The sequence below is a fragment of the Camelina sativa genome, chromosome 8, assembly GCF_000633955.1.
Source record: "Camelina sativa cultivar DH55 chromosome 8, Cs, whole genome shotgun sequence".
Taxonomy (NCBI): Eukaryota; Viridiplantae; Streptophyta; class Magnoliopsida; order Brassicales; family Brassicaceae; genus Camelina; species Camelina sativa.
The window spans coordinates 11,815,000-11,840,799 of record NC_025692.1 but is presented as its reverse complement, the minus strand read 5'-3'; the positions used below and the strand labels follow the sequence as shown (position 1 = coordinate 11,840,799).

At 36.1% G+C, this 25,800-nt stretch overlaps 6 protein-coding genes across 7 annotated transcripts; 5 read left to right on the top strand and 1 right to left on the bottom strand.

Moving 5' to 3' along the window:
- Positions 174–3,946, bottom strand: LOC104706990 (serine hydroxymethyltransferase 2, mitochondrial). Its single transcript, XM_010423233.2, has 16 exons — positions 3,774–3,946; positions 3,641–3,691; positions 3,465–3,551; positions 3,248–3,369; positions 3,072–3,148; positions 2,863–2,987; positions 2,658–2,750; positions 2,435–2,527; positions 2,125–2,322; positions 1,912–2,016; positions 1,692–1,757; positions 1,480–1,557; positions 1,039–1,150; positions 805–915; positions 509–704; positions 174–425 (listed from the first exon to the last, which is right to left on the bottom strand). Exons 1-15 carry the CDS (start codon positions 3,858–3,860, stop codon positions 556–558), a joined length of 1,554 nt encoding a protein of 517 aa, XP_010421535.1. The 5' UTR covers positions 3,861–3,946; the 3' UTR covers positions 174–425; positions 509–555.
- Positions 9,644–12,257, top strand: LOC104706989 (coiled-coil domain-containing protein 102A-like). Its single transcript, XM_010423232.2, has 5 exons — positions 9,644–10,165; positions 10,331–10,438; positions 11,150–11,611; positions 11,712–11,813; positions 11,900–12,257. The coding sequence occupies exons 1-5, from the start codon at positions 9,998–10,000 to the stop codon at positions 12,065–12,067; spliced, it is 1,008 nt and encodes a 335-aa protein (XP_010421534.1). The 5' UTR covers positions 9,644–9,997; the 3' UTR covers positions 12,068–12,257.
- Positions 15,405–16,480, top strand: LOC104709446. Its single transcript, XM_019228720.1, has 2 exons — positions 15,405–15,774; positions 15,863–16,480. Exons 1-2 carry the CDS (start codon positions 15,694–15,696, stop codon positions 16,478–16,480), a joined length of 699 nt encoding a protein of 232 aa, XP_019084265.1. The 5' UTR covers positions 15,405–15,693.
- On the top strand, positions 16,773–18,348 carry LOC104709445 (putative nuclease HARBI1). The gene is made up of 2 exons (XM_019228719.1): positions 16,773–17,430; positions 17,690–18,348. The coding sequence occupies exons 1-2, from the start codon at positions 16,773–16,775 to the stop codon at positions 18,346–18,348; spliced, it is 1,317 nt and encodes a 438-aa protein (XP_019084264.1).
- LOC104706988 (shaggy-related protein kinase alpha) lies at positions 20,303–24,054 on the top strand. 2 transcript variants are annotated; one of them, XM_010423229.2, is made up of 13 exons: positions 20,303–20,434; positions 20,935–21,106; positions 21,196–21,288; positions 21,378–21,437; positions 21,532–21,804; positions 21,891–21,965; positions 22,656–22,712; positions 22,800–22,940; positions 23,030–23,080; positions 23,172–23,267; positions 23,369–23,452; positions 23,548–23,650; positions 23,764–24,054. In XM_010423229.2, exons 2-13 carry the CDS (start codon positions 20,984–20,986, stop codon positions 23,844–23,846), a joined length of 1,239 nt encoding a protein of 412 aa, XP_010421531.1. In that variant the 5' UTR covers positions 20,303–20,434; positions 20,935–20,983; the 3' UTR covers positions 23,847–24,054. The 2 variants fall into 2 exon arrangements, with proteins under 2 accessions (XP_010421531.1, XP_010421533.1); XM_010423231.2 differs by having other exon boundaries at positions 20,304–20,356.
- On the top strand, positions 24,171–25,428 carry LOC104706987 (zinc finger CCCH domain-containing protein 3-like). The gene is made up of 5 exons (XM_010423228.2): positions 24,171–24,411; positions 24,486–24,547; positions 24,724–24,787; positions 24,956–25,024; positions 25,125–25,428. The coding sequence occupies exons 1-5, from the start codon at positions 24,282–24,284 to the stop codon at positions 25,232–25,234; spliced, it is 435 nt and encodes a 144-aa protein (XP_010421530.1). The 5' UTR covers positions 24,171–24,281; the 3' UTR covers positions 25,235–25,428.

Sequence of the window (25,800 nt, the reverse complement as noted above, 5' to 3'; positions counted from 1 at the left end):
CTTTGGGAGAAGAGTAACATATCATGAGCTTCGACTACTCTTTTTTCCAAGGCCGAGAAATTTTCTTTACTAAAGCTTCTTATAACATTCTTCAGCAACTTGAGTTTTGATGAGCATCGAAACATTGCTGAACCTGAAACATCGTTCTAAGTGGGAAGGCAAAAAGAGACTTCTTTATTTAAGAAACAATTCTGTTTAATATCAAAGCTAGCTCTATCTAGTTGCCATAAATCCATCATAGCAACCTTAATACAGTTGCGTTACAATTTCTTTAATTGACGAACCAACACGAGGAAGCAAATATATAAATATGAGAACAAACAAGAAAGGGTAAGAAAAGCCAACATTAGAGTGTCATTTTTCGAGTTCAACTTTAATTTCAGAGATACTTTTAGACCATCGGTTGCGCCTCTGGTCCATGATCTCTGCAAACATTTACACAAGATGACAAGAATAAGTCTCAATGTTTCACAGATAAGCTAATGCATAGCTAAGTGTTTTAAGGTACCTAAAGCATCTCAGAGATGAGAAAATGTGTCAATCCACTTGATGAAACTACTCTTTGTATCTCATGGTCTCTTTCTCGAACCCAATTGTTGGGAATTGCTTAGCATACTCTTCTACCATCTCACGCAGCTTTGCCATCTCTGATTGTAATTTCTCATTTGATTGCATTGTTGCTACAAAGTCCTTCAACTTTGTTCCTACAGTACATTACAGATTCACCAATACAATCCCATTTTCAGAGAGCATAACACACACAAAAAAAAAAGAAACAAAGTAACATACAGCTTTTTTATATACCTTGAGACTCTGCCTTGATCTTTAAGGCTATCTTGACGGCTAAATCAAAATAATCGGCCACTCTTGCAAAATCTTCTTCAATGAATCCTCTTGATGTGAGAGCTGGTGTTCCTGTAACATCATTTATAAGAACAAATCAAAACATATACGTTTTTCTAGCTAAAGCATGCACATTTACTACTTTTTCGACATACTAACACGTTACTTCTTTCAGTGTTCCTTTAAGAGCCTTACCCATACGGATGCCACCTGGAACCATGGCAGAAACATCACCAGGAACAGTATTCTTGTTTGCTGCAATATGTACTGATTCTAATACTTTTTCCACTCTTGATCCATCTATTCCCTGTAAAATCGAACATCATATATGTTACCAGATAAAAATTAACACTATGCATTGCTTACTGAGGTTCACAGAACAAAATCAAACATTTTAACTTGATTTGCTATATCCTGGTCAGCATATAGTCAGTAAAAAATGAAATCACACAACAGATACGGGAAACAAGAAACCATCACTGTTTTAGTTTTATCATTACTAAAATCATCTTTTGAGGAGTTTAGCTATGTTCTCTAATTCCGATGGGATTCACCCTTTCATATGCAAGCTCGTAAGTCCAAAGCAAACAATTCCATCTATATATCAAAGGAAATAAAAGATAGAATGAGAAGTACCTTGTTTTTCAGATTCACCAAAACTAAATGATTGTCAGTGCCTCCAGACACTAAATCATATCCTTTTGCAAGCAAAGTCTGCAATTCCAAGCCATTTTATTTATTAAAAAAAGTGAGATGGTTACAGTACGGCTTATACCCAGCTGTTCCAAACATGGCAGTATATCCAAGGCATATCAACTAATTACCGACAATCAGTAAATAAAACGCACCTCAGCAAACCTTGAGCAATTACGGAGAACTTGGTCCTGGTAGGCCTTATACTCAGGTGTTCTAGCCTACAATAGAGTAAATGACAAGTCAGGAAGATCATAAACAAGACCGATATAATTCTAGATTAGAACTTAATCACATTAGTGATTGGAGTTCATCTGTACATATTACTTATTAGCCAATAGAACACAAATTCAAAACAAAGTTTGATGACTGAACCTGCTTCAGAGCAACTGCTAGACCCGTTATTGTGTGATTATGTGGACCACCTTGCAGTCCAGGAAATACAGCTTGGTTTATTCTGTCTTCATAGTCATACATAACCTGCAAGGTAAAGATATAAACGACAAAAGATCACATACTGTGAAAATTAGTCACCACCAGGGATTTATTTACTCATCCCATATACAAAATGGAAACTTAAAATTCCACCTCTTTCCCTTGTTTGTTAATCTCTTTTAACCCCTTCCTAAAGAATATCATAGCCCCTCTGGGACCGCGAAGCGATTTGTGAGTTGTAGTAGTAACAACATCTGCATACTCAAAAGGAGAAGGAATAACGCCAGCAGCAACCAACCCACTAATATGAGCCATATCAGCCAACATAACTGCCTTTTGCTTGTCACAGACCTGCAAATATGTCATGCAAAATCTTGAAAAGGGTAATGCACATATTATTTACCATGCAACTTTGGAAATTATACTTCACACTCAAGAGTTGGGAGTTGAGACAGTATTTTACCTTACGTATACGTGCATAGTCATATAGGCGAGCATAAGCACTTGCCCCCGCAACAATAAGTTTAGGTCTGAAAAGCACAGCGCTCTTTTCTAGCTGCAAATAAAATTTAGTTTCAGAACTGTGTTATATTTAGTTTCTTGAAATGTGTTCAATTACTCAATGTTACATATGATAAAAATGAAACGTTTGAGCATTCAGCTAAGCCAGCTATTAACTAACCAACCTGATCGTAATCAATGTAACCAGTGTTCTCATCCAATCTGTATGGCATAGTCTCAAAAAAGATGGATACGGCAGATATCTTTTTCGTGTCAGTCTGCACATGAGCAATTAAAACAAAATGGCAAATACACAATATCAATGCCACAAAGAATTGAGAAACCAAGCCTTAAACAGACCATGCTATAGAAGATTATATTCCAATTTACCTGATAACCATGAGAAAGATGTCCACCATGAGGTAAATCAAGTGCCATAATTCTTTCATGAGGCTTCAACAATGCGGTGTAAACTTGAAAGTTAGCTGGTGATCCTGATAAAGACTGCACATTGACTAAAAGAGAAATAGCTCATATAATTAGTATCACAATCAGTAAACATTAGTTTCTAGTACGATGTAATTAACTACCAATCGTACCTCCCCATTTCGAAGGATCTAACTGAAAAGCTTCTAACGCACGTCGTTGACATAATGACTCAGCCATGTCAATGTACCTAGTAATTGATTAAGATGCAAATAACCTTCAACATCATATACTAACAGCAAAGTGCAGTAAAACTGAAACCAAAATGTAAAAGAAGAGGTTAACATACTCATTCCCTCCATAGTATCTAGCTCCAGGGTAACCTTCACTATACTTGTTAGTCATAACAGAACCAACCGCTTGCATCACCGAAAGAGATGTGAAATTCTCAGACGGTATAAGCTCAAATCCCTGAAAAACAATAATCAAGATTTGTGTAACTCAATTCATCCTCACACAAGACCAGAAGAAGAAGAAGAAGAAGTTACACTACAATTTTATTTTACCTTCCATTGTCTAGCCTTCTCTAATTCGATAATATCAGCGACTTCGGGATCGATTTCGTCTAGAGATGCGTTGAGTTGCTTAATCCACTGGATAAAGGGAAACAAGATAAGACGTTTGTGAAATTATTTATATATATTACGATGATGATGCATCTGATCTAAGTTGATATGATTACACTGGAACGAGATTTCTCCGAATCCGCCATAGCTGAGGCTGATACAGACGACTGAGTATACAAAAAACAAAAAAGAAATGGATCAGAATCAAACAAAAAGTGTAAAAGAATCAGATTGTGATAAGATTTTTACCATGAAACGGAGGGAATCGCCATTAGAGGAAAGACGCGAGATCGGTTTCTTGACGGAAGTGGAGAGTCTACGAAGAGCCAACGCCATCTTTTCTCACAATCTCTTTCTATGTGTCTCTCCTGTGTTTGTGTGTGTGTGTGTGTGAGTGTGAGTGTGTGTGTGCGCTTATTATTAAAAAAAAAAAGCAACTCTGCTGCTTATGTATGTGAGCATTGGGGTTGGTGAGATGCCTCTGTTTTGTTTTTTAGTATTTTAATTTTTCGACTCGGTGCGTTTGTGTTATTTTATTTTGTTGGTTTGATGATATTAGGTTAGATCCAAATTGTTTTCTTGACGCAATCAAATCTTGTTGTCCACATATAGGGTGTGAATGGTTGAAGCGGTTGAGACAGACAAATTTATCTATGGATCAAACCGTTTCTTATTTATCATTCATTAATCATAGTCTGCAGTAGTGCAGTTTAAAAAAAACAGAAATAAAACTGCAACAAACCAATTACGGACCGTTTTTACTAGGCCTGCGATTTCTGTCCAATCGGTTAATCGGTTTTTGGTTTATTGTGGAAATTGAAAACTGTTCCGAATCTAACCGAATAAAATTTCGGTTCGGTTCGGTTCGGAGACGGTAATTTCGGTTATTGTAATTCGGGTATTCGGTTTAGTATTGTTGGAGTAAAAGATATTTTGAAAATTGGGCTTCCGACTTTTTCTACAGAAAAATGCAAGGCCCATCAACCAAAAAAAAAAACTTGGTTGTTGTTTCGCTATTCCATCGATGAACGATGAACGATGAACGACGAAGATATCAAAAAACAATATGTGGAAAAACATCAGCGGTGAGAGCTGAGGAACACTAGTGGCGAGATCTAAAAGGGAGAGCTCACGGTATATAAGATGAATAAGATAATGATGAAGGATGAAGTATCAAAGAAGAATGAATCGAAGAATTTAAAATAATTATGATTATAAAGGATGATGAATCGAAGAAGAAAAAGATGATTGGTATGAATCGAAGTAGAAGAAAAAAAGAAGAATTATGATGATAATGAATAAGAAGAAAATGATGATGAAGTAATCGAAGAAAAATGAGGAAGATGGAGATGAATGCTCGGCGGCTAGGACTAGTTTTATTAGGAGGTTAAGGTTTTTTGTTCTTCGGTTAACCGTTCGGTTTGAGAAAACCGAACCGAAAATCTCGGTTAACCGATCCTAATTAAACTCATTTCGATCGGTTTAATCAATTAAAATAACCCGAACCGATTTGTCCAAATTTCGGTTCGGTTTGGTTCGGACAAATCGGTTCGGTTCAGAATCCCAGGCCTAGTTTTTACACACAAATAGCAGACCGTTGCGGTCTGTTGTCCACACTAAAAATACAGTGGTCTAGTTCGTAGACGGATTTGTATGCCCGGACTGCTATTACCATTTACACCCATATATACAGTAGGCGTTCAACTATTTCTATCTGAGTTAGTTCTGGTTTGATTTTATTCGGTTTTACTTTTTCGATTACGAGTGGGATACATTAATAATAATTGCAAAAAAAAAAAATAGCAATGATTTCGTAACACATAGATATATTCTAAAAATTAACCATAGCTAAATTCTAAAAATTAATTAAACTAATACCTGCAATTTATAGCTTAGAAAAACCAAACCTGCAAGCACAAATCTGCAAACTAAATAATTTATGTCTAGGGTCGATTTAGAGCTTGATTGGCATGATTAGTGTTAGTCATAGACTTTGTGAACCATGTGTAATGATTGTTGGTGCGTATTTTGCATGATTTGTTGAGAAATTTTGAGTTTTGATGACGGGTTCATATATGTTAAAAAAGTGACAAAAATTGTAAAATTTGTTAGAATTTGGGGCTTTAATTTATTTACCTTGTTCTTGTGATGCCATAGACTTGTGTTTACTTCATGGTTTGATTCCCGTTCATTATTGACAAGTTTACCAATTTTTCAAGTTGATATTTTGAAGTTGTGGTTTCTTCTTCTTAATTAGTGTGAATGTTTGAAATGGTCATTTTTTTTTTTGAAATAATGTTAAATTCAAATCATGTTATGTAAAAAAATAAAATCTATGGTTTTTTTAAAACTATTGCAAGATTTATTTAATTTTTTTATAAAATTAAATTAGAATTTAAAATCATGAGGGGTTATTGTACATTGGTCAATCGTTACTCACTTAATTTACTTCATCAGGTGGCTATATTTTTCTTCTTTTTATTTTTTTTGTTTTGGTTATCACACAAATTCACCCAAAATTAAAATGTCAGATGGAAAAAAAGTAATCATCCCATCTACTCTCACCCATGCTTCTTTCTAATCACAACATTAGTGAGACCCATGCTTCTTTCTAATCACAACATCAGTGAGGGGGAAGCAACGTCAGCATAATCCAACGGCCCTTGTTCATTCAATCTGACGATCATAATCTTTTTGTGGCTCTCGTTTCGTTATTTACTCAATCTCCCTCCATTTAACTCTGTCGTCATCTTCTTCTTCCTCCCTCCTCCTCCTACAGAACACAAAAAAAAGAAAACAAGACCTAAAAACTGCGTTTATCTCTTCAAACTCTCTTTTTCCTCTGTTTTATTTTTTTTATACATACGCAAAGATTTTTTCGTTACTTAGGGGTTAGGGTTTTCCTTCAACTTAGCCTTGGTTGTTCCTCTGTTCGTCCTCTCGGAGCTACTAAAAAAAGCTTTCATTTTTTTATCCCATGCGGTCGATTTAATTAGCAACAATATATGCATTTTCTGGAGACTTCTTTAATTTGTTAGAATTTGGGGCTTTAATTTATTTATCTTGTTCAAAGAAAACAGAAATAAAACGGCAACAGACCAATTGCGGACCGTTTTTACACACAAATTGTCACATTCACACTAAGAAGTTTACCAATTTTTCAAGTTGATAATTTTGAATTATTTTGAGCACTATGAATAGTTGTGAAGTGTGGTTTGAAGTTGTGATTTCTTGCTTCTTAGTGTGAATGTTTGAAATGGTCATTGGTTGAGTTAGCTCCATTGTGCCTCATTTGTTTATTTTGTGACAATTTGAGACTTGTATTTTAAAAAAATTTCCACTGATCTTGAATGTTTAAAAGGTACAATGGCGGGAGGTTCTAAAACAAGCGGTAAGCATCAAAGGTCTGCAAACACAAGTGAAGTTCCAAGTGCACCCATATCTCCTTGGACCGTAAATGACAAGAAAGCTAAGCCGATCTCTCATATCAAAATTCATCCCACCCGTTTTGCAGATAGAAGTGTACTCGAGAAGATGGGGATACTTGAAATATTTGATGAGTTCTTCACCAACATGGAGCTTAAGGAGATTGCCACCATGGACTATCCAACATAACCCGATCTGACTATTGACTTTTTGTGCACCATATAGAATAAGTTCGCGAGTTCAAATGTCCACATTGCAAAAGAGGGCGTCATCCATTTTAAGGTCAAGTTAATGGCTTACTCAATCTTCACCCCTGAATTTACTGAAACGTATGGTTTTGCAAACAAGTCCCCCATGAGTTAGTTTCTCAAGTTCCAAGGGATTTATTATCTTTGTGATGTGCTAGCGGATGGGAAATACTTTAGCCACAAGGCAAAAATCAAGAAGGTTTCCCATCCGGTTATTCGCGACGTCATGAAGCTTGTGCATGCTCTATTTAGATGAACTGAAATGTAAACCACAACCAAGACAGAGATGTGTTTCATCTCTCAAAGATTGAAAGAGGTGTTATTGGAGAATATTGATTTAGAAAACGATGAAGGCGATCATGTGGATGATGATCTTGGAGATTATGTAAACTATGGATGCGTCTTAGCCACTTATCTAGAGATGTACAAAAATAACATCATCAAAGGCAAGACAGAGTCTACTCACATTGGCGGGATGCTCACTCCTCTCTCCACTTATCTACAAATTGCCTTATTTTACTTTGCGGGTTTACCTCAACTACTTGCATTTGGTGCACACATTGACCTTTCAACCAAGTCCCATGTCCGAGAGATTTATTTATTGATTCATGAACAAATATGAAAATACAAGAGTATGTATGCTTCACTCGGCTGAACTCACCGCTCTAACATACCACTTTGGCGTTGAATTTTCGCCAAGTGATGAAGTATGTGGAATGACACTTGATGAACCAATGTAGATTCAAGAAGACACCCGATGATCTTTACCGTCTTTACACTTATGATCTTTTCAATATATATTACACTGTATCAGATGTTTCTCAAACCCCCCTCCCCCTCCCCCGTCATTTCTAAACCTTTCCATGACTTTTCGACCCGACACAATACTTTCGGATTTCTTTGTCTTGAATTATGAAAGCGTAAAGGTTCCTGAACAATACGATCCACGATATGTAATCCCATGTTTAAGTCAATTTCTTACGACTCACGGCGTTAACAGATGCGTTATGATGGAGGAAAATAATTTATTGAAATTTGTTAATATTAACTAAGTCTAAGCTTTAAGTATATTTTATATATTGAAAAATTATTTATTGAAATGCATCTGGATTACTCGTGGATCTCAAGAATTCAAGCGGAACAGATGCAAAGACATTTTGCTGCTCAAAATATTTAAACAGGTTGTGGGATGGCTTAGTGGACGAGTTTGATCCGATTAACAATTTTATTTAAATCATCTGTTTCATAAAATTTTAATTTTTTTTTTTGCGGTTTTATATGATTTGATAATTCAAGATTTTGATAGAAATCTAACTAATCACTAATTCGGTTCACTTTGGATCCAGATCAGCCATCATGTTAATCTAAAATCTATGGTGAAACGATTACTATTTTTAACTTTCATAAACTTGATGAACTCAAACCAATATAAGTTTGTAATAAATATTATACTAAATAAATATGTTTACAAATTTAATATCCAGAACAAAATTTGAAATTTATCATTCATTTACATATTTTAGAATTTCGGTTTCTAGGTTTAATTTGTTCGAACTACGTAATTCATTACAAGACCTTAAAAAGTGAGAGGAATGAAGAAAAATTGCAGAGGATAGAGGAATGTTTTTTTTCCCCTTTGTATTAGCAAACCGCAAATAAAGAAAAAGTCTTAATGAACCACTTATTTTAGTGATAACCTCTAAATTCATGGGAACATTAATAGACGAGCATAAAGGTAATCATGTACAAATTTTTATTCACTTTGATTATTTTCGATCGTACCCTAGTTGTATCACTTGTCTTCGTTAAGAGTGAACTCCAAACTCATTTTTCTTATCGTTTGTACATGTATGTATGCACACAAAAACGGCTTATGTTGTTGTCTTTTGATCTGAAACTGGTTTGGTTTGAAAGCTGAACGTATCCGAACCTAAGACCATTCTCCCCTATCCACGGTTTTCTCCGTCTCATTATTTGTCTCTTATGTCGACATCGTCCCATGAATGCAGCCACCTCTTACAATAATCCAACCAATCAGCTATTTTAATATTCCAAATTATTGTTCTGTTTATAAAGTTGAACCACATTTCTGGGTACTACCTTCTCCAATTGTAGTAGTCAAATTAACAAAAATCAAAATTTAAAGTATAGTGGACATGCATATTTTATTCACTACAAAATTGACTCTTGGATTTTATATATAAACTGTAAACTCCCTTTTATTAATTTGTCTAATTATAATTAATATACTCCCTTTTTATTAATTTCTGAGTATTTTCAAAGCCCTATTTATGTTATAAAACAATAAATTCTTAAACCCATAATTAGTGAAAAAATAAAGAGATAATCAAGTTTTATTCTTTTTATTTCTTATTCCAGATGGACATATCTATCTCTTTCTCTCTTTACATCAAATAAGCCAAAATAATTCATTGACTGTGCGTATCAGCTTCCTTTACGTGTTTCATTTTTCTCTCTCCTTACTGTCACGCAAGAATAACATTAATATGATCACTTTGGTTTCCTCATACACTTCCGAGCAACAAAAACCCACAAGTCTCAGCTTCATTTGACCTCGTTAAAGTCTCCGTCTTTGATACTTTTCTTTTACTTCTACATCCTTAATTGTCTCAACTCTCAACAATATACTATTTCATCTTATTCTTTGTTTCATTAAAAGCTCTTAAATGGTCTAAGTTTGTTTTAATAATTTTAAACATGCATTTTCAAAGTTCTGAGATTTGAATCTGAATACTTGAAACAGATTGAGACTTTTATGAGGAATTGGACAAGAACCCGATGTCAGATTCCGTCAAAACGACGGTGGATCCGCTTTTGAAAGATTTGGATGGGAAAAAAGAGAGCTTTCGGAGGAACGTTGTGTCTATGGCAGCTGAGCTGAAGCAAGTGAGAGGCCGTTTGGTTTCTCAAGAACACTTTTTTGTTAAAGAAAGCCTTTGTAGAAAAGTAAGTCCCTTTTTATTAAATTATTAGTATGAATCTTCTTCTCACTGTTCATTGTGTTTGAGTCTCTTATTATTGATTTGTTACTGCTTTGGTAGGGTCAAAGCTCCAGTTTCAATTTTGGATTTTTAGAAATGATTTGGCTTTTTGTGATTTTGTTTTCTCTAGGAAGCAGAGAAGAGAGCTAAGAACATGGAGATGGAGATCTGTAAATTGCAGAAGAGATTGGAAGATAGAAACTGTGAGCTTGAAGCTTCAACTTCTGCTGCTGAAAAGGTTTGTTTATTTTTTCCTCAAAACCTTTTTTTGCTATATATAATAGTATATAACGTAAGACTCCAAATTTGATATTGTATCTGAAAAGTTTAGTCTCTGAGAAGTGGTACTTAATCTCAACTTTTTAAAGTAATCATTAGACTTTGGTTACTATTGGATCGATCAATGGCCCCTTTAGATCTTAGGTAAAGTAGATGAAGCTGAGTGTGGAAAAGGTTGACTGAGTTCAGTCTCAAATTTATTATAATAAATGCTGCAATGAAGCATGACCTTTTCAAAAAGAGTTCCTTCATGATTTTGGAATCTTAACTTGGTCAATTTGGGTTTAGTTCTCATTTCTAATGTTTCAAAATGTAAGAACCTGAGATGTGGAAGTGGGTCTCTGGGTGATATTGTTCTTTTAAAGCTGTTAAGTTTCAGTTACTGATCAAAAGGGTTCAATCTATCCAACTCCAGAAGCATTTACTTTCTTGAGCACTCAATGCTTTTACTTAGGAGTTTCGCTCTGTCATGGATTCGTTTGCATAGCTGCTTAATTTTGTTTTTCTGAATGTTTTTTTATTTATTCTTAACCTGATGAAAGGTTTGCACATAAAATGGGTTAAGACACTCAGCTAACGTAAATTGGGAATCATTGAGGTATTAGGGAATGTATTATTTATATTAAGAAGGCTTCTCTTATGCATTTTTAATCTTATTTTGGGAAAACAGTTTCTTGAAGAAGTAGACGATCTGAAATCGCAGCTAGCTTTAACAAAGGAAATTGCAGAAACAAGCGCTGCTCCTGCTCAATCAGCACAGCTTCAATGCTCAGTGCTAAAAGAACAACTTGACGACAAAACACGTTCTTTAAGAGAACACGAAGACCGTGTAACTGAGCTCGGTCACCGGCTTGATAACCTTCAGAGAGATTTGAGGACAAGAGAGTTTTCTCAAAAACAGCTGAGAGAGGAAGTTATGAGAATCGAGCATGAGATAACTGAAGCCGTTGCAAAGTCTGGGAAAGGCACAGAATGTGAGCTCAGGAAACTTCTGGAAGAGGTTTCTCCAAAGAACTTTGAGAGAATGAACAAGTTACTGGCGGTAAAAGACGAAGAGATTGCTAAACTAAAAGATGACGTAAAGTTAATGTCAGCTCATTGGAAACTCAAGACTAAGGAACTTGAATCTCAGGTTCAGCATCCATATCTGTACTTATTCTTGTGTTCTGTCGAGGTTTTTCGCTTATTGTCTGAAAGTTTTTAATCTTGGACTGATAAATGACCATTTTCAGTTGGAGAGACAAAGAAGAGCAGATCAAGAGCTCAAGAAGAAGGTACTGAAACTGGAGTTTTGTCTGCAAGAAGCTCGTAGCCAGACAAGAAAGCTACAAAGGGTAAAAGTCCAAGATTGATTGTGCTTTGCTATTGTTTTATGAGAAAACCAAATGATTAATTTGTATGATTGATGAATGAAACGCAGGCAGGGGAGAGGCGAGACAAGGCAATCAAAGAGCTAAGAGATCAGATTACAGGAAAACAGCTGAATGAATCGGTTTCAGGGGAGAAACCAAACTTCTGGGATACTTCAGGGTTCAAGATCGTCGTGTCAATGTCGATGTTGATATTAGTGATAGTCTCCAAAAGATGAGTTCTTTGTATCTTGAACTCTCTTTTTCTTTTTGTTGGTGTGTAAATGCAGTAGTTGCAGATAGTATAGTTAGATAATGTTGCATGTTACTCTCTGAGATTAGCTAAGAGAACTCTTACTTACACTTTTTAAGTTATTAGTTTTTGTTTGTGTGTTGAATCTTATCTTCTAAGAAAAGCAATTCTGGATTTTGGGAGAATCTAATTATTTGTTTTTTGGTGGAAGTTGAAATATTTACTTTTTGACAAATGATTCAACACACAAATCGAGCAAAGGGTCTTTCCCAGGGATCAAAATTAATCTTTACTACCTTATTGATTCCTTTAACCTTGTCCTCTTCGAATCCCACTGCCCAACTAAACTCACTGAGGAACATATTGAAAAGGAACCAACTCTTCTGAAGTGGCCAAGTGTCAACAAAGCCCGGGATTCCAAATTCTGATTTGTTTGACCGTGATCAATCGTGGTTTGATGGACCTCTAGAGGGCTTCTTTAACTTTAATCTCACAGTAAGTCTCTTATGCATTTAAATTTACTCACCCAGTAGGACAGCGTTGAACTAAACTTACTGGCCATCCTCCGTCAGTTTTATCAAGTTTTGCTGTGATGTGGGATTCACTGTTTGGCTGGGTCCTCTCTGGCAGACATTTTATGGGAAGGAAGAATCTGCTCATGAGGAGTACCCCCAGAGGATTATCCTGGGAGACGAGCTTTCCTCAGAGATCAAGGAAACAATTGCTGGGTGCCTTGACAGAGCAAAATAAAGCAAAGAGCCCATCCTACTGAAATTAGTGATTTGTCCCCATCCATCTTTGCAAAATATATATATATATATATATATATATATATTTTTAAATAAAATATTTTATATTTACGAATGGGCCTTCCCAATTTTAATTGGGCAAGGCCTTGGAACATACAATATTGGACAGGTACAAAATGGAAATAACATGAAAACGGCCCATTAACAGAAATAAGATCTTCTCCTACTGAATTAAACGTGACCTGCAGCAGTGATTGGAACAGTAATCCCGGCGAATGCGAGACCCACTCCTTTGCGGCAGAGACACTGAAGTGAACCCTTATCGGAAGCATTCGAAATCCAACTTCGGTTCAACCTTCAACGTCTCACCTGACCCTGAATAGATCTCACAGCCTGTTCTAACCACCGACAGCAGGCTCTACGGTGACGGTCCCATGCCTAGCAACCGAACACACTCAGAGCTAACCCCCATCTCCATATATGGTGATCTCTGGTATCTCCAAGCAAGGAACCCAACAACCGGTCCGGAGTAAGAAGTAAAAACGCGGCGATCTCTAAAATACTGGTTGCTCAATCCAGAAAATAAAGATCGGAACCCGCAACCGCCTACTAGATCCAAGGGATCTAGAACTGACCTCCAAGACGAGCAGCGAAACCCACCAAACCCCCACTGACTTCCGCTGCGAACCATAGCAGTCAATTGAATGTTGAGCTGCGAGAAAAACACCTTCGGGAAACCTCTGGCGTCTTCTACCAAGAGTAAACCACACAGGGTTTCCTCACCATCCAAAAGAATCCACACCGCCACAGCTGCATCAAATGGGGGAATCCCACACCACCGCCGTCGGAGAAAGAACCCTGCTTACCCATGCCTTCTAGTTGTATGCCAAGACCTACACTTAAGTCCAGCCCAGAAAGATACTCACCTGACGAAACCAAACACGAAGAAGCAAGCAACCGAACCGACTGGAGAAGGGGAGATCTGCGAAACTGATGACGAAGACCACCTGAAACCGATCTCTGAGAACATCCAAGGAGGAGATCTCAGACCTCGACACTCATCAAAGCCAAAACCCACCGGAGCCATCGACGCTTGACGAGACACTCAACCCAGATCCGCCGAAGAGAACACCCAGATCGGAGCTGTCCTCACACCCACGAGTCTCGAGGAAACTCCGGCGACCACCATAAGCTTCTCGTCGTTGCCACGCGCCAGATCTACTTTGGAAACCACCTACCTTGAACCCATAAACGGACAGAGGACAGTCGCAAACTCAGGGAAAGAGAGACGCCGGCGTTAGACTACTAAAAAAACAAAGAGGAGCCCTCTCCGGCGCCGGAAGGACAAGCCGGAGATGCAAACGGCGGCAAGAAAACTAGGGTTTCTAGAGAGAAGCGAGAAGAGAGAAGAGAGAAGAGAGAAGAGAGAAGTTTATCTTTGTAAAATATAGCAACTAGCAAGTACTCCTAGAACAAAACCTTAGTATATATATGTAAGTAAATTTATTTGAAAAATATAACTAAGCTCTTTACCAAGTTCCTCATGAGAATCTTGTGTCAAACTTATGTTGGGAAGTTTATATGTAGTTCTTAGTGATTTCTTGTTGAGCAGGGAAGCTTGTTGGAGACAATGTCGTTGACAGGTGCAATTCCATCATTTAGGATTAAAAGAATGGCTAGTGTTTGTTCTTCTTTTCTTGGACGCATTGTCTGTATCCCGCAGATTGCACCTTATATATCCAACAGAAACAAGGTTAGTTATCAGTCAACTTGAACATAGTAGTAAAAGGTGAAATCTAAGTAAACGAGGTTAATTATGAAGCCATTGTTTTGAATGTATGAAAGATCTTGAAGTCAGGCTTGGCTTGTTTTTTTTTACTAGGACAAAGATTAGTCTCATTTCAATATGATAAGAGATGGGTCAGAGACGCTATGTTGTTTTTTTCGTAAAGTCTTTTACATAAAAAAAGATTATGGCTCTGATTGGTTTCATTAATTACGATCGTTTGCAAACGAACCGCTGCTAAGATCACCAATCAACATCTCGTTTGGAGATAGCGGTTGACCATCTTGTTTGAAGATCTTGGTTGGAAAAGGTGGTTGCACCTTAGTTTTGGTGGTTGCAAACACCAACCTCAATCACTCTAGTAAACCCACGTTTGATGAATCACTCTAGATACACAGCTTTTTTTTTGGCATTTTGTTTTTGTTTTTGGTATTAGATTCTTTTTATCTGACAAAATAAAGAAAAGTAGTGATTTTACTCATACTTTTCAGAAAAAAATTTAACCTTTTTTTTTAAAAACAAAAATTATTGAGAAGAAACATCAATCAAAATTTTCTCTCTTTCTCTTTATATATGTGTGCTTCTTACAACACCATTGTCTTGATACAAGTTTTCTTCGAATACCAGAAAAAAAAAAAACAGTTTCATTTTGCTCCAAAATAGTTCTTATTTCACAATCAATATTTTAAGTCCATCCGCTATGACTTCCGAGAATCGTCCAGAATCATCACGTGGGAGATCATTATGTCCAAGATCATCTGTTTCGAATCGTGGTCCAGTAAATATCGATTGCCTTGTAAATTTGATGCATTATATAATATTAGTGAGTTATCATAAAAAATTATTCATGATGGTGTTTAGAAAGAACATTGGAATGACCGAGAAGAACAAATATTGTTGGAATTATACGAGCCTGAGATAACAAAGGTGAATTACATTGCAAATAATTTAAAAGCCCCACAACGAAAGCATATATTAACAGTTCTCGAACGGAGGACGGGTAAAAATCTTACGTGGATCAAGGTGAAGAACAAAATAGACACCTTAAAGAAAAAGCATAAGGCATGGCTTGATCTTATGGGTCGAACAGGAATTACCTCAGATTCTATTTCTGGAAGAATCACAATGGATGATGACTGGTGGGTAGACCGTGAAATGGTATGCTTGTTCTCATCCCATTAATTAACGTGTTAATTTTTTTGACCTTTATAGTTAATTAAAATCTTAAATCATTTTTTTTTTTTAGGAGTGTGAGAAGATACGTGCATTACATCGCGAACCACCAAAACAATGGGATATAATGCAACGTATAATTAAGAACCATGATGTCTCAGATCAACATATGTATGATGTTGCAGATGCACAAAGAGAGATAGAAGAGGAGAACAATGATCCTGATGTCAATGATGAATACAATACTGATGAGGTCCCGGCTACACGTGACTATATTCCTCAGCCCCTAGATGAAGATGGTCAACAACCAGACTTGTCATTCTTTGATTCACAAGAGTTGAATGCAGAAAGTCCAGTGTTACAACAAGAAGAGGTTGGTGGTCGGTCTGGTAGGCAAATATCACGACAAACCCCATATAGTACTGATGGAGCTGAAGCATCTCGAAGGAGTACTGCATCTCGATTGCGAACATCTGCTAATAGCGGTCGTGGTAGTCGTAGAAGAAGAGAGTTCGAAGGATCTTTTACTGAGGCTTTCCAAGGGATGGCGGATGCACGACGTGCTACTGTTTCTTCATTGCGTCCAGATAACGCAGAAGATTATAAGACTTTTAAAGAAGCATTTCGTGCTTTGAAACGTTTACCAATCGAGAAGTTTGGAGATTTTTGTGTGAATCAGTACGAGCTCTAAAGGGAGATGCATGGTGGCGTACCCACCATCTTAAAATGAGAGGATAGTGCAGAGCGGAAGTAAACGTACGAAGGGGCTCTGTTTTGTGAACGTGAAAACAGAGCTAGATGCAGAAGATGAAGTGACTTGGGATAGAAGAAAGTGACTTGTAATTTTTTTTTTTTTTGTGTTGACAAATATGCATTTTGTATATGTTATAACATTTATGTTTTAAAAGTTCTTTTAAAATATGTCCATACTATAAGATTCATATACTGAGCTTTATATGTTAATTTTTTTTTTCCAGGCACGTATGGAGGAGTTGCAGGCTAAAGGAATCAATAATTTGAGTCATGAAGAATTGTGTGAATTTTTTATGCTCGAAGATGAGCAGATTGATGAGCAGCTTGTGAAGCCTATAATGATGTATCACGAGCGATATTTTCGTCGGCAACCCATGCGTCGAGAAAGTGGCTTAGGATGGTTGAACATTCAAAGCCATATAGAACGTGATGATGCATCTTGCTTACATGCTGTGAGGATGCGAAGAGATGCATTCCAAAGGTTATGTCATGTCATGGAAATTCAATATGGTTTAACAGCATCTGATAATATTAGCATTCAAGAAAGTGTAGGGATGTTTCTATCAACTTGTGGGCATAACGAGGTTCAACGGACCGTAGCAAGGAATTTCGGTCGTAACCAAGAGACAGTAAATCGAAAGTTTCATCAGGTATTGAATGCGATGGAGCGACTTGCATGTGACGAATTAAAAACACCATCGTCTCAACAACTTAGAGAATATCCCCGAAGTTTACGAATTGATCGTCGTTACTGGGCATTTTTCCAAGGATTCATTGGGGCAATGGATGGGACACATGTTCCTGTACTACCACCAACAGAAGACCGTCGTATTTTTTGGGACCGTTTTGGTGAGACAAGCCTTAACATATTGGCTATATGCAGTGCCGGTCCAGTAAAAAATGAGGCCCAATACATAAATATTTTTTAAATGGATTTTATCATTTTTTAAATGGATTTTATAAGGTAAATTTTAAAAGTTGAAGCAAAATCTTAAGAGTTCATAGAATAGAGGCCTATTTTTGGAATAATACATAGATAAAAATTAAAATTTTCAGACCAAATCTTAATTTTTTTTGAAAAGTGAGACCTATATTTGCAATGTAAATGATAAGTTGGGCCTAACTTTTTTACTAAAATTTCAAACAGAATTCGAGGGCCAATACATTTGTGTCATAGGGATGTGCGGCGGGCCGGGCCTGGCTATATGTGATTTAGATATGCTTTTCACATACATATGGAACGGTGCGCCAGGTTCAGTGCATGATGCTAGAGTATTAGCGATTGCGCAACAAAACAGTCAAAGGTTTCCTACGCCTCCTCGAGGAAAATATTATCTTGTTGACTCGGGATATGCTAATAAAAAAGGTTACTTGGCACCATATAGGGGAAATCGAAGAGAAGAGGTGAGGTACCATTTAGAACAATTTCAAAGTGGTCCACCCCCAAGAAATAAGGAAGAATTGTTCAACAGATGGCATGCTTCTCTACGTTCAGTAATCGAACGGACGTTTGGAATTTGGAAAAAAAAGTGGCGGATTGTGAAAGAACTACCGAGGTATGATCTTGAAACACAAAAGCGACTTGTGTTTGTTACAATGGGTCTTCATAATTTCATTCGACGTTCAAATATTTTGGATGATGATTTTATTGATGAAGTAAGTGAAACTGGAGATCCAAATGGACAGCACGGAACTGACGAAAATGATATCAGTGAGATTGAAGAGGCTGAATCAACAACAGATGGAGCATATATGGCAGCAATTCGTAATCAAATTGCTGATATGTTATGGGCTGATCAAAGATAAATATGTAAATTTCAACGGTAATGATAAGAGAAAATTTTAATTAATATTTCTTATTATGAATTAGATAATGATTTCAGTTTTTTTAATAAGTTTTTAGAATAAATTTCATTTTTATAATTTATTACAAATTTTTAAATAATTTATGATATTTTATCTGTATAATCTATTATCATAATGACAAAACTAATTCTTTAGCACTTTAATATTTTTAATTTAACTATGTTTATATATCTTATTATAAATTAAAAAATAATTTATTACTCTAATTTTTCATTTTCAAACTAAATTAATTTAATTTTTTACTATTTATTAAAATTTATACTATTCAACCGCTACAATGTTACCAATCAAACTAAATATTCAACCGCTCTCTTCAACCGTACCATCTTTTCTATCCGCTATCTTTAACTGCTCTTTTTTCAACTGCCTTCTTTTCAACCGTTCAAAATTTTCTAACGGTCTCGTTTAAACGTGTTCACCAATCAAGCCTATGAATCTTTATTTTGAAGTCGTGGTTAACAAGTTTGAATTGAAATGTCAAATATTTTTGACTAGAACCTGTTTTAAGTCTAAGATTTTGATTATGGACGGTGTGTTTCATGCGTTTTTTCAATGCATGTGAGAGGAGAAAATTATGATTGACTATGTAATGTTTACTTTCTCTATTTTTTTTGTGTTCTTTGTTATATAACTAACAAGGGCTTTTTGTTTTTGTTTTTGGTTGTTAGTAAATTATAAGAAACAAACATGTTCCACATTAATAAATTCATATCCTCTTGTGTGTTGTTTATAATTATAACTGATTTTTCTCCATGGAATAAAATAAGAATTGTACATATGCTTTTTCCTAACTCTTATTAAATGTAGTAGGGGATAAAATCCAATAATTGAATGAATTATTGAGCTAGGTAAACTAGTTATATATATATATATATATATATATATATAGATAGGGATGGTCTCTCTCTCACCTTATCAAAAAAAGGTGGTCGTTGATTATTTTTTTCATTTCTTGCCTCTCCGACACGTTTGACCCAACGGCCCATTTTCAAGCTTGTGGTCTACTTGGTATCATTTATACTACTTTTATAGGTGTGTAATACACACATACACCTATTTTTAAAGTCAAAATTACCCTCTAACTATAGTGCATTTGAGTTTTTTTTTTTTGGGTAGGAATAGTGCATTTGAGTTGGTNGATTTCTATTTATGGAATAAAATAAGAATTGTCCATATGCTTTTTCCTAACTCTTATTAAATGTAGTAGGGGATAAAATCCAATAATTGAATGAATTATTGAGCTAGGTAAACTAGTTATATAGATAGGGATGGTCTCTCTCTCAAGTCTCACCTTATAAAAAAAGTGGTCGTTGATTGTTTTTTTCATTTCTTGCCTCTCCGACACGTTTGACCCAACGGCCCATTTTCAAGCTTGTGGTCTCCTTCGTATCATTTATACTTTTATAGGTGTGTAAAACACACACATACACACATTTTTTAAGTCAAAATTACCCTCTAACTATAGTACATTTGAGTGGGTTTTGCCTTAAAAAAGGATTAACAGATAATGGAATGGGTTCTATGTGTATTTTCCATTTACCCTCATCTCTTTGTGTTGGGGAGAGAAAAAAAAGAAGAAGAAAGGTTTGAACAGTCAAAAACTCAAAAAGAGCAAAGAAACAAAACCCAATGTAACTTTTTTGAAAATCTCATTTACTAAACTCGAAGAAATCCCATTGTTATTAATTATTTTTTCACATTTGGCCAATGTTGTTGTATTGTATTGGTATATATCACAGATAAAAAAGACTTCAAATTTATATACTTTTCTCAAAATAAAAATATTAAACGCTTGACGAGAAGGCCAGCTATATTAAACTCGTAGAGAATAAAAATTCATAATTCGGCTCACCGGAAAAAGAAAAAAAAAAAAAGTTAGAGAGGGAGGGAGAGAGAGAGAGAGAGAGATTCATAATCATCAAACCCACACACACAAAATCCTTAAATCGTACGGATCTCTCTCTTTCATATCTTAGATTTTTCTTCTCTTCATCTTCATCGATCTGAGATTTTAGGTTTTTCATCCGTAAGTATTAAAAACAAAAAAATTCTCTCTTTCCTTCAAAGTCTTGATTTTTATGCTCGTGTTTCTCATCTCGAATTGTGGGGTTTTTTTTTTTTTTTTTTTTTTAAANTTGTTATTGAAACTACCAAAAAAATTTTAGGTGTTTTTTAGCTTCAGATCTGCTTGTATAGACTAGGATTCACAATGAACTTTAATTTTTGGTTTTGAGTGGGTCTGCTTCTAGTTCTAGATCTTCTTACTTAGATGATGCTTGGGTCTTTTAAATTTGCAATTTTTTGTTTTTCCCGTTAAATAAAACAACTTTCCTTTTTCGTAGTTTTAGTGTTCTAAAATTTGCTTATTTTGAAGTTGGGTATCTGATTTTAATCACTAAGTAAGTTATCTTTGTTTTTAACCTTGAAAGAAGCTTTTTTTTTTTTTTTTTTTTGCTTTGTTGAAATTGAATTTGTAAATTTTGTTTTGTTAACTCAGTGGACTCATTTTTGTGGTTATTGTTGCAGGCTTGAAGAGTTGTAGAAAAAGAAAGAAACTAATTTTGTAGCCTGGAAAATGGCGTCAGTGGGTATAGCTCCTATTCCCGGGGCAAGAGACTCTACTACTACTGCACATGCTGCTACTGGTGTTGATAAGTTACCTGAGGAAATGAATGACATGAAGATTCGAGACGATAAAGTATGTTTCCGATGATGCGTATTGTAGTTATAGATTTCTGCTCATAGTTTTTTTGTAGAAATCTAAAATGGGTTTGTGATGATTGCTAGGAAATGGAAGCGACGGTTGTAGATGGAAATGGGACTGAGACTGGTCACATTATAGTCACTACCATTGGTGGAAGAAACGGCCAACCAAAACAGGTTTCTTGCTTCTTCTTGATCACTTGTTTTAGTTGATTCGTTTTAAGAGTTTTCTGTTTGATTTTCATTTTCCTCCAATGTGAATGCAGACGATCAGCTACATGGCGGAACGTGTTGTTGGACATGGATCTTTTGGTGTTGTGTTCCAAGTGAGTTTTGTTCGTTTATCTCTAGCTCTCTACATTTTTGTAAGATATGATCAATCATCTGACTTGGTTTCCCTTTTTTTCTTATATGATTCAGGCGAAATGTCTTGAGACAGGAGAAACTGTTGCGATAAAGAAAGTTCTACAAGATAGGAGGTACAAGAACCGTGAGCTTCAAACCATGAGGCTACTTGACCATCCAAATGTTGTGTCTCTCAAACACTGCTTCTTCTCAACCACCGAAAAAGATGAGCTTTACCTCAATCTTGTTCTTGAATACGTCCCAGAAACTGTTCATCGGGTTATCAAACATTACAACAACCTGAATCAGAGAATGCCTCTCATTTATGTCAAACTTTACACGTATCAGGTATCAATAATTGCATTTTATTATGTTTAAGAGGCAGAGGCTTTTTTCATCCAGTCACTTATCTGTTTTTTTTCTATGTTTGACAGATTTTTAGGGCTTTATCTTACATTCACCGGTGCATTGGTGTGTGTCATCGCGACATAAAACCTCAAAACTTGTTGGTATGAAAAAGCTTAATAAACCAGAACTGACAGTATACCTCGATATTTACTTTTCCTCTATTTTTAATGCCACTTTTTATTTCATCTATAATGAAACAGGTAAATCCACAAACTCACCAAGTAAAACTATGCGACTTTGGAAGTGCAAAAGTATTGGTACGTTTCATATATCTTCTCTTGAGTACATTTTTATGTGGAGAGATTAAATTCTGTCTTGTTGATAAATTTAACTCATGAAATCAGGTAAAAGGAGAGCCAAACATCTCCTACATTTGCTCGAGGTATTACAGAGCTCCTGAACTTATTTTTGGAGCAACTGAGTATACGACAGCCATTGACGTCTGGTCTGCAGGATGTGTTCTTGCTGAACTCTTGCTTGGACAGGTAAATACACTAAAATCTCATTCAAACATTTCTGCTCTGTTTTGAACTGAAATTTTGTGATTAACAAACTCTATCCTTTGTTCATGGCAGCCCTTATTCCCGGGTGAGAGTGGTGTTGATCAACTTGTAGAGATAATCAAGGTATAATCAACTAAAATAACATGTTCTTGTTATCAGTAATTTTGATGGAAGATTTGATGTTTATGTANATGAAAAAGCTTAATAAACCAGAACTGACAGTATACCTCGATATTTACTTTTCCTCTATTTTTAATGCCACTTTTTATTTCATCTATAATGAAACAGGTAAATCCACACACTCACCAAGTAAAACTATGCGACTTTGGAAGTGCAAAAGTATTGGTACGTTTCATATATCTTCTCTTGAGTACATTTTTATTTGGAGAAGCTAAATTCAGTCTTGTTGATAAATGTAACTCATGAAAACAGGTAAAAGGAGAGCCAAACATCTCCTACATTTGCTCGAGGTATTACAGAGCTCCTGAACTTATTTTTGGAGCAACTGAGTATACGACAGCCATTGACGTCTGGTCTGCAGGATGTGTTCTTGCTGAACTCTTGCTTGGACAGGTAAATACACTAAAATCTCATTCAAACATTTCTACTCTGTTCGAACTGGAATTTTGTGATTGACAAACTCTATCCTTTGTTCATGGCAGCCCTTATTCCCGGGTGAGAGTGGTGTTGATCAACTTGTAGAGATAATCAAGGTATAATCAACTAAAATAACATGTTCTTGTTATCAGTAATTTTGATGGAAGATTTGATGTTTATGTATTTGTTTGTTTTGCATTGGGGTAGGTCTTGGGAACGCCTACCAGGGAAGAAATCAAGTGCATGAACCCTAACTACACGGAATTCAAATTCCCTCAGATTAAAGCTCATCCATGGCACAAGGTAAATTAGATATTATATACACCAGATCATAATGTTCAATGTCTCTTCTTCAGTAGCAGTTTAAGTCAATGTGACGATATCTTCTCATCATGTATTCACAGATTTTCCACAAACGCATGCCTCCGGAAGCTGTTGATTTGGTCTCAAGACTTCTTCAATACTCTCCTAATCTACGAAGTGCCGCTGTGAGTATTACAAGTCAAGTTCCTGCTGTGAATCTTCTCGAAGTTTTTCTTTTTGTCTGACATGTTATATGCTTGAATTGTGAATCTGGTCACAGCTCGACACATTGGTCCACCCATTCTTTGATGAGCTAAGAGATCCAAACGCACGTCTGCCTAATGGACGTTTCCTTCCACCGCTTTTCAACTTCAAGCCTCACGGTAAAACATCTTCCTTTCTTAATGCATTTAAAATCCATCCTTGTAGAGTTTAAAAACATCGAGAGATTCTTGATCATGGACTAAAGATTGTGCCTCCTGTTGTTGTGGAACAGAGCTGAAAGGTGTACCCGTGGAGATGGTAGCTAAGTTAATACCTGAGCATGCGAGGAAGCAGTGTCCTTGGCTTGGTTTGTGAAAAACCCTAAAATGTAGCATGAACGAACACAACACTTCTATAAATCGGCCTCTCTCCTCTCTCTCTCCCTCTCTATGTATCAATATGTCACGATCTGATATGTATCCCTTTGTTTGTTGTATGAGTAGAGAAAAAAAAAAGAGTTATTACAGTACTATGCTTGGTCAGTTGGTTTATAATGTAACAGCCCACCAAGGATTTTTTTCTATCTAGAATTTCGTACTTGTATGCTTTTGTATCGTTCTTCTTTCCTCTGCAACATCAAACCTAGTAGTCTATGTTCGTCGTATTGTTTCACTGTAGCAAATTCAAGTTTCTTCGAGAAACCTCATGCGCCAATTGTAAAGCCACTTCTTCCCAGACTTGATAAAAGCCAAAAACTGTGATAATATACATACATATTATTATTACGAGGCCGTCATCGCTGTAGAAGATATGCCGTCTGGGAAATATTACTGTGACTACTGCGAAAAGGAGTTTCAAGACACTCAAGTCGCTAGAAAACGCCATCTTCAGAGCAAACCTCATCTTCGAGCTAAAGCCCTTTGGTACAGCTCTTCCTCAGGTCTGTCTCTCTTCTTTCTTCTCTCTTCGTCTCTCTCTGCTTCGCTTCTCTTTCTTAACATCTCCGTTTCTTAGATCTTAATCCACAAGTCTCCAATTTTGGGACGAAGGGTCTCTGCAATCGCTTCATTACCTCGGTACGTCTTCAATCGAATTGATTTTTTTTTTTTTTTGCTCTGTTCATCTTACCTCCTAGCAATCTCTTGGATGTGCAAAGTCTTATTCTTTCGTTGAATCAGAAGTTCTTTACATTGCCTTGTTTGTGGGTTTTGTTTTAAGTCTTATGTTCCTGTCTTAATTGGGTCTTTTGCAGAATTTTTGCCCATTCGGAAACTCTTGTAGATACTTACACCCTCAGAACAATACAGGAAGCACAGGTTAGGTCAAAACCTTTAAATACCAGCTTCGCTTTAGACATGTGGTTTCGTCTCTTTTTTTGGCCTCTTATTAAAGCGCTAAAGAAGTCTCTACTACGCCCATCCTAGATTCTGTCTTGTGTTTGTTTGCTTAAAACATCATCTTTCTTTTTTGAATTCAAAATGCAGGATTCACCAATAATACACAGCCTCATGCTGACATGATTAACCAACACATCCAAGAGAGTACTTTAAACCGTATGCGTTCTTGTTTTGTTTTTTGCCATCCAACTTCTCTTAGTCGTTTAGCATATTCACTACTTATAGAAATCTGATGTTGGAGGTTTTGATTGTGCAGGTGATTTTGTTAGCGGGAGAGTAAGAACAGGTTGGTTTGATCTTCCGCCATCTCTGAAACCGCCTCCTGAGCAAGGCTATCCTCAGCTTCCCTCTATAGACTGGGGATAGTGGCAGGGATTCAACATTGATGATTCTACATAAAAGAAAAACTAATTTTCTGCCCGTTAAGGCTCAGCCATTGGCCATAGCTTTGTCTCTTTTCGAACTCGGGGGTTGAAAGGATATCAACCAACGGTAGTGTTGTTACTTATGCTTTATAGGCACGGTTTGGACATTTGCAATTAAACACATTCATTGCTTGAGTGTCTCTGCCTTATATAAACAGAGAACCACATTTCTTATGTCTGAAAATACTCTCACAAGACTTCATTCCCTGAACCAAACTTTCAAAATATCTGACAAAGTGGGAGCAATTACCTCCTAAAGCTTAAGATTATTTAGAGTAAGCTTAAAATTATATCTTGCAGTTCGATGCATATTTGATCACAGTTTTAACAAGTTTCAGTCAAGGTAACATTTTATTAAGTATGAAGCTTCAATGTTTCAAGTTTCAAAAGGCAATTACCTTGTGTTTGGTTGATTTAGAAAAATGCAAGTGTTGGAAGCATTATATAATGAGTGAAGTCAAGGGTTTTAGTCTTAGTTTAAGGGCAATCTAGGTAAAAAGACAAATA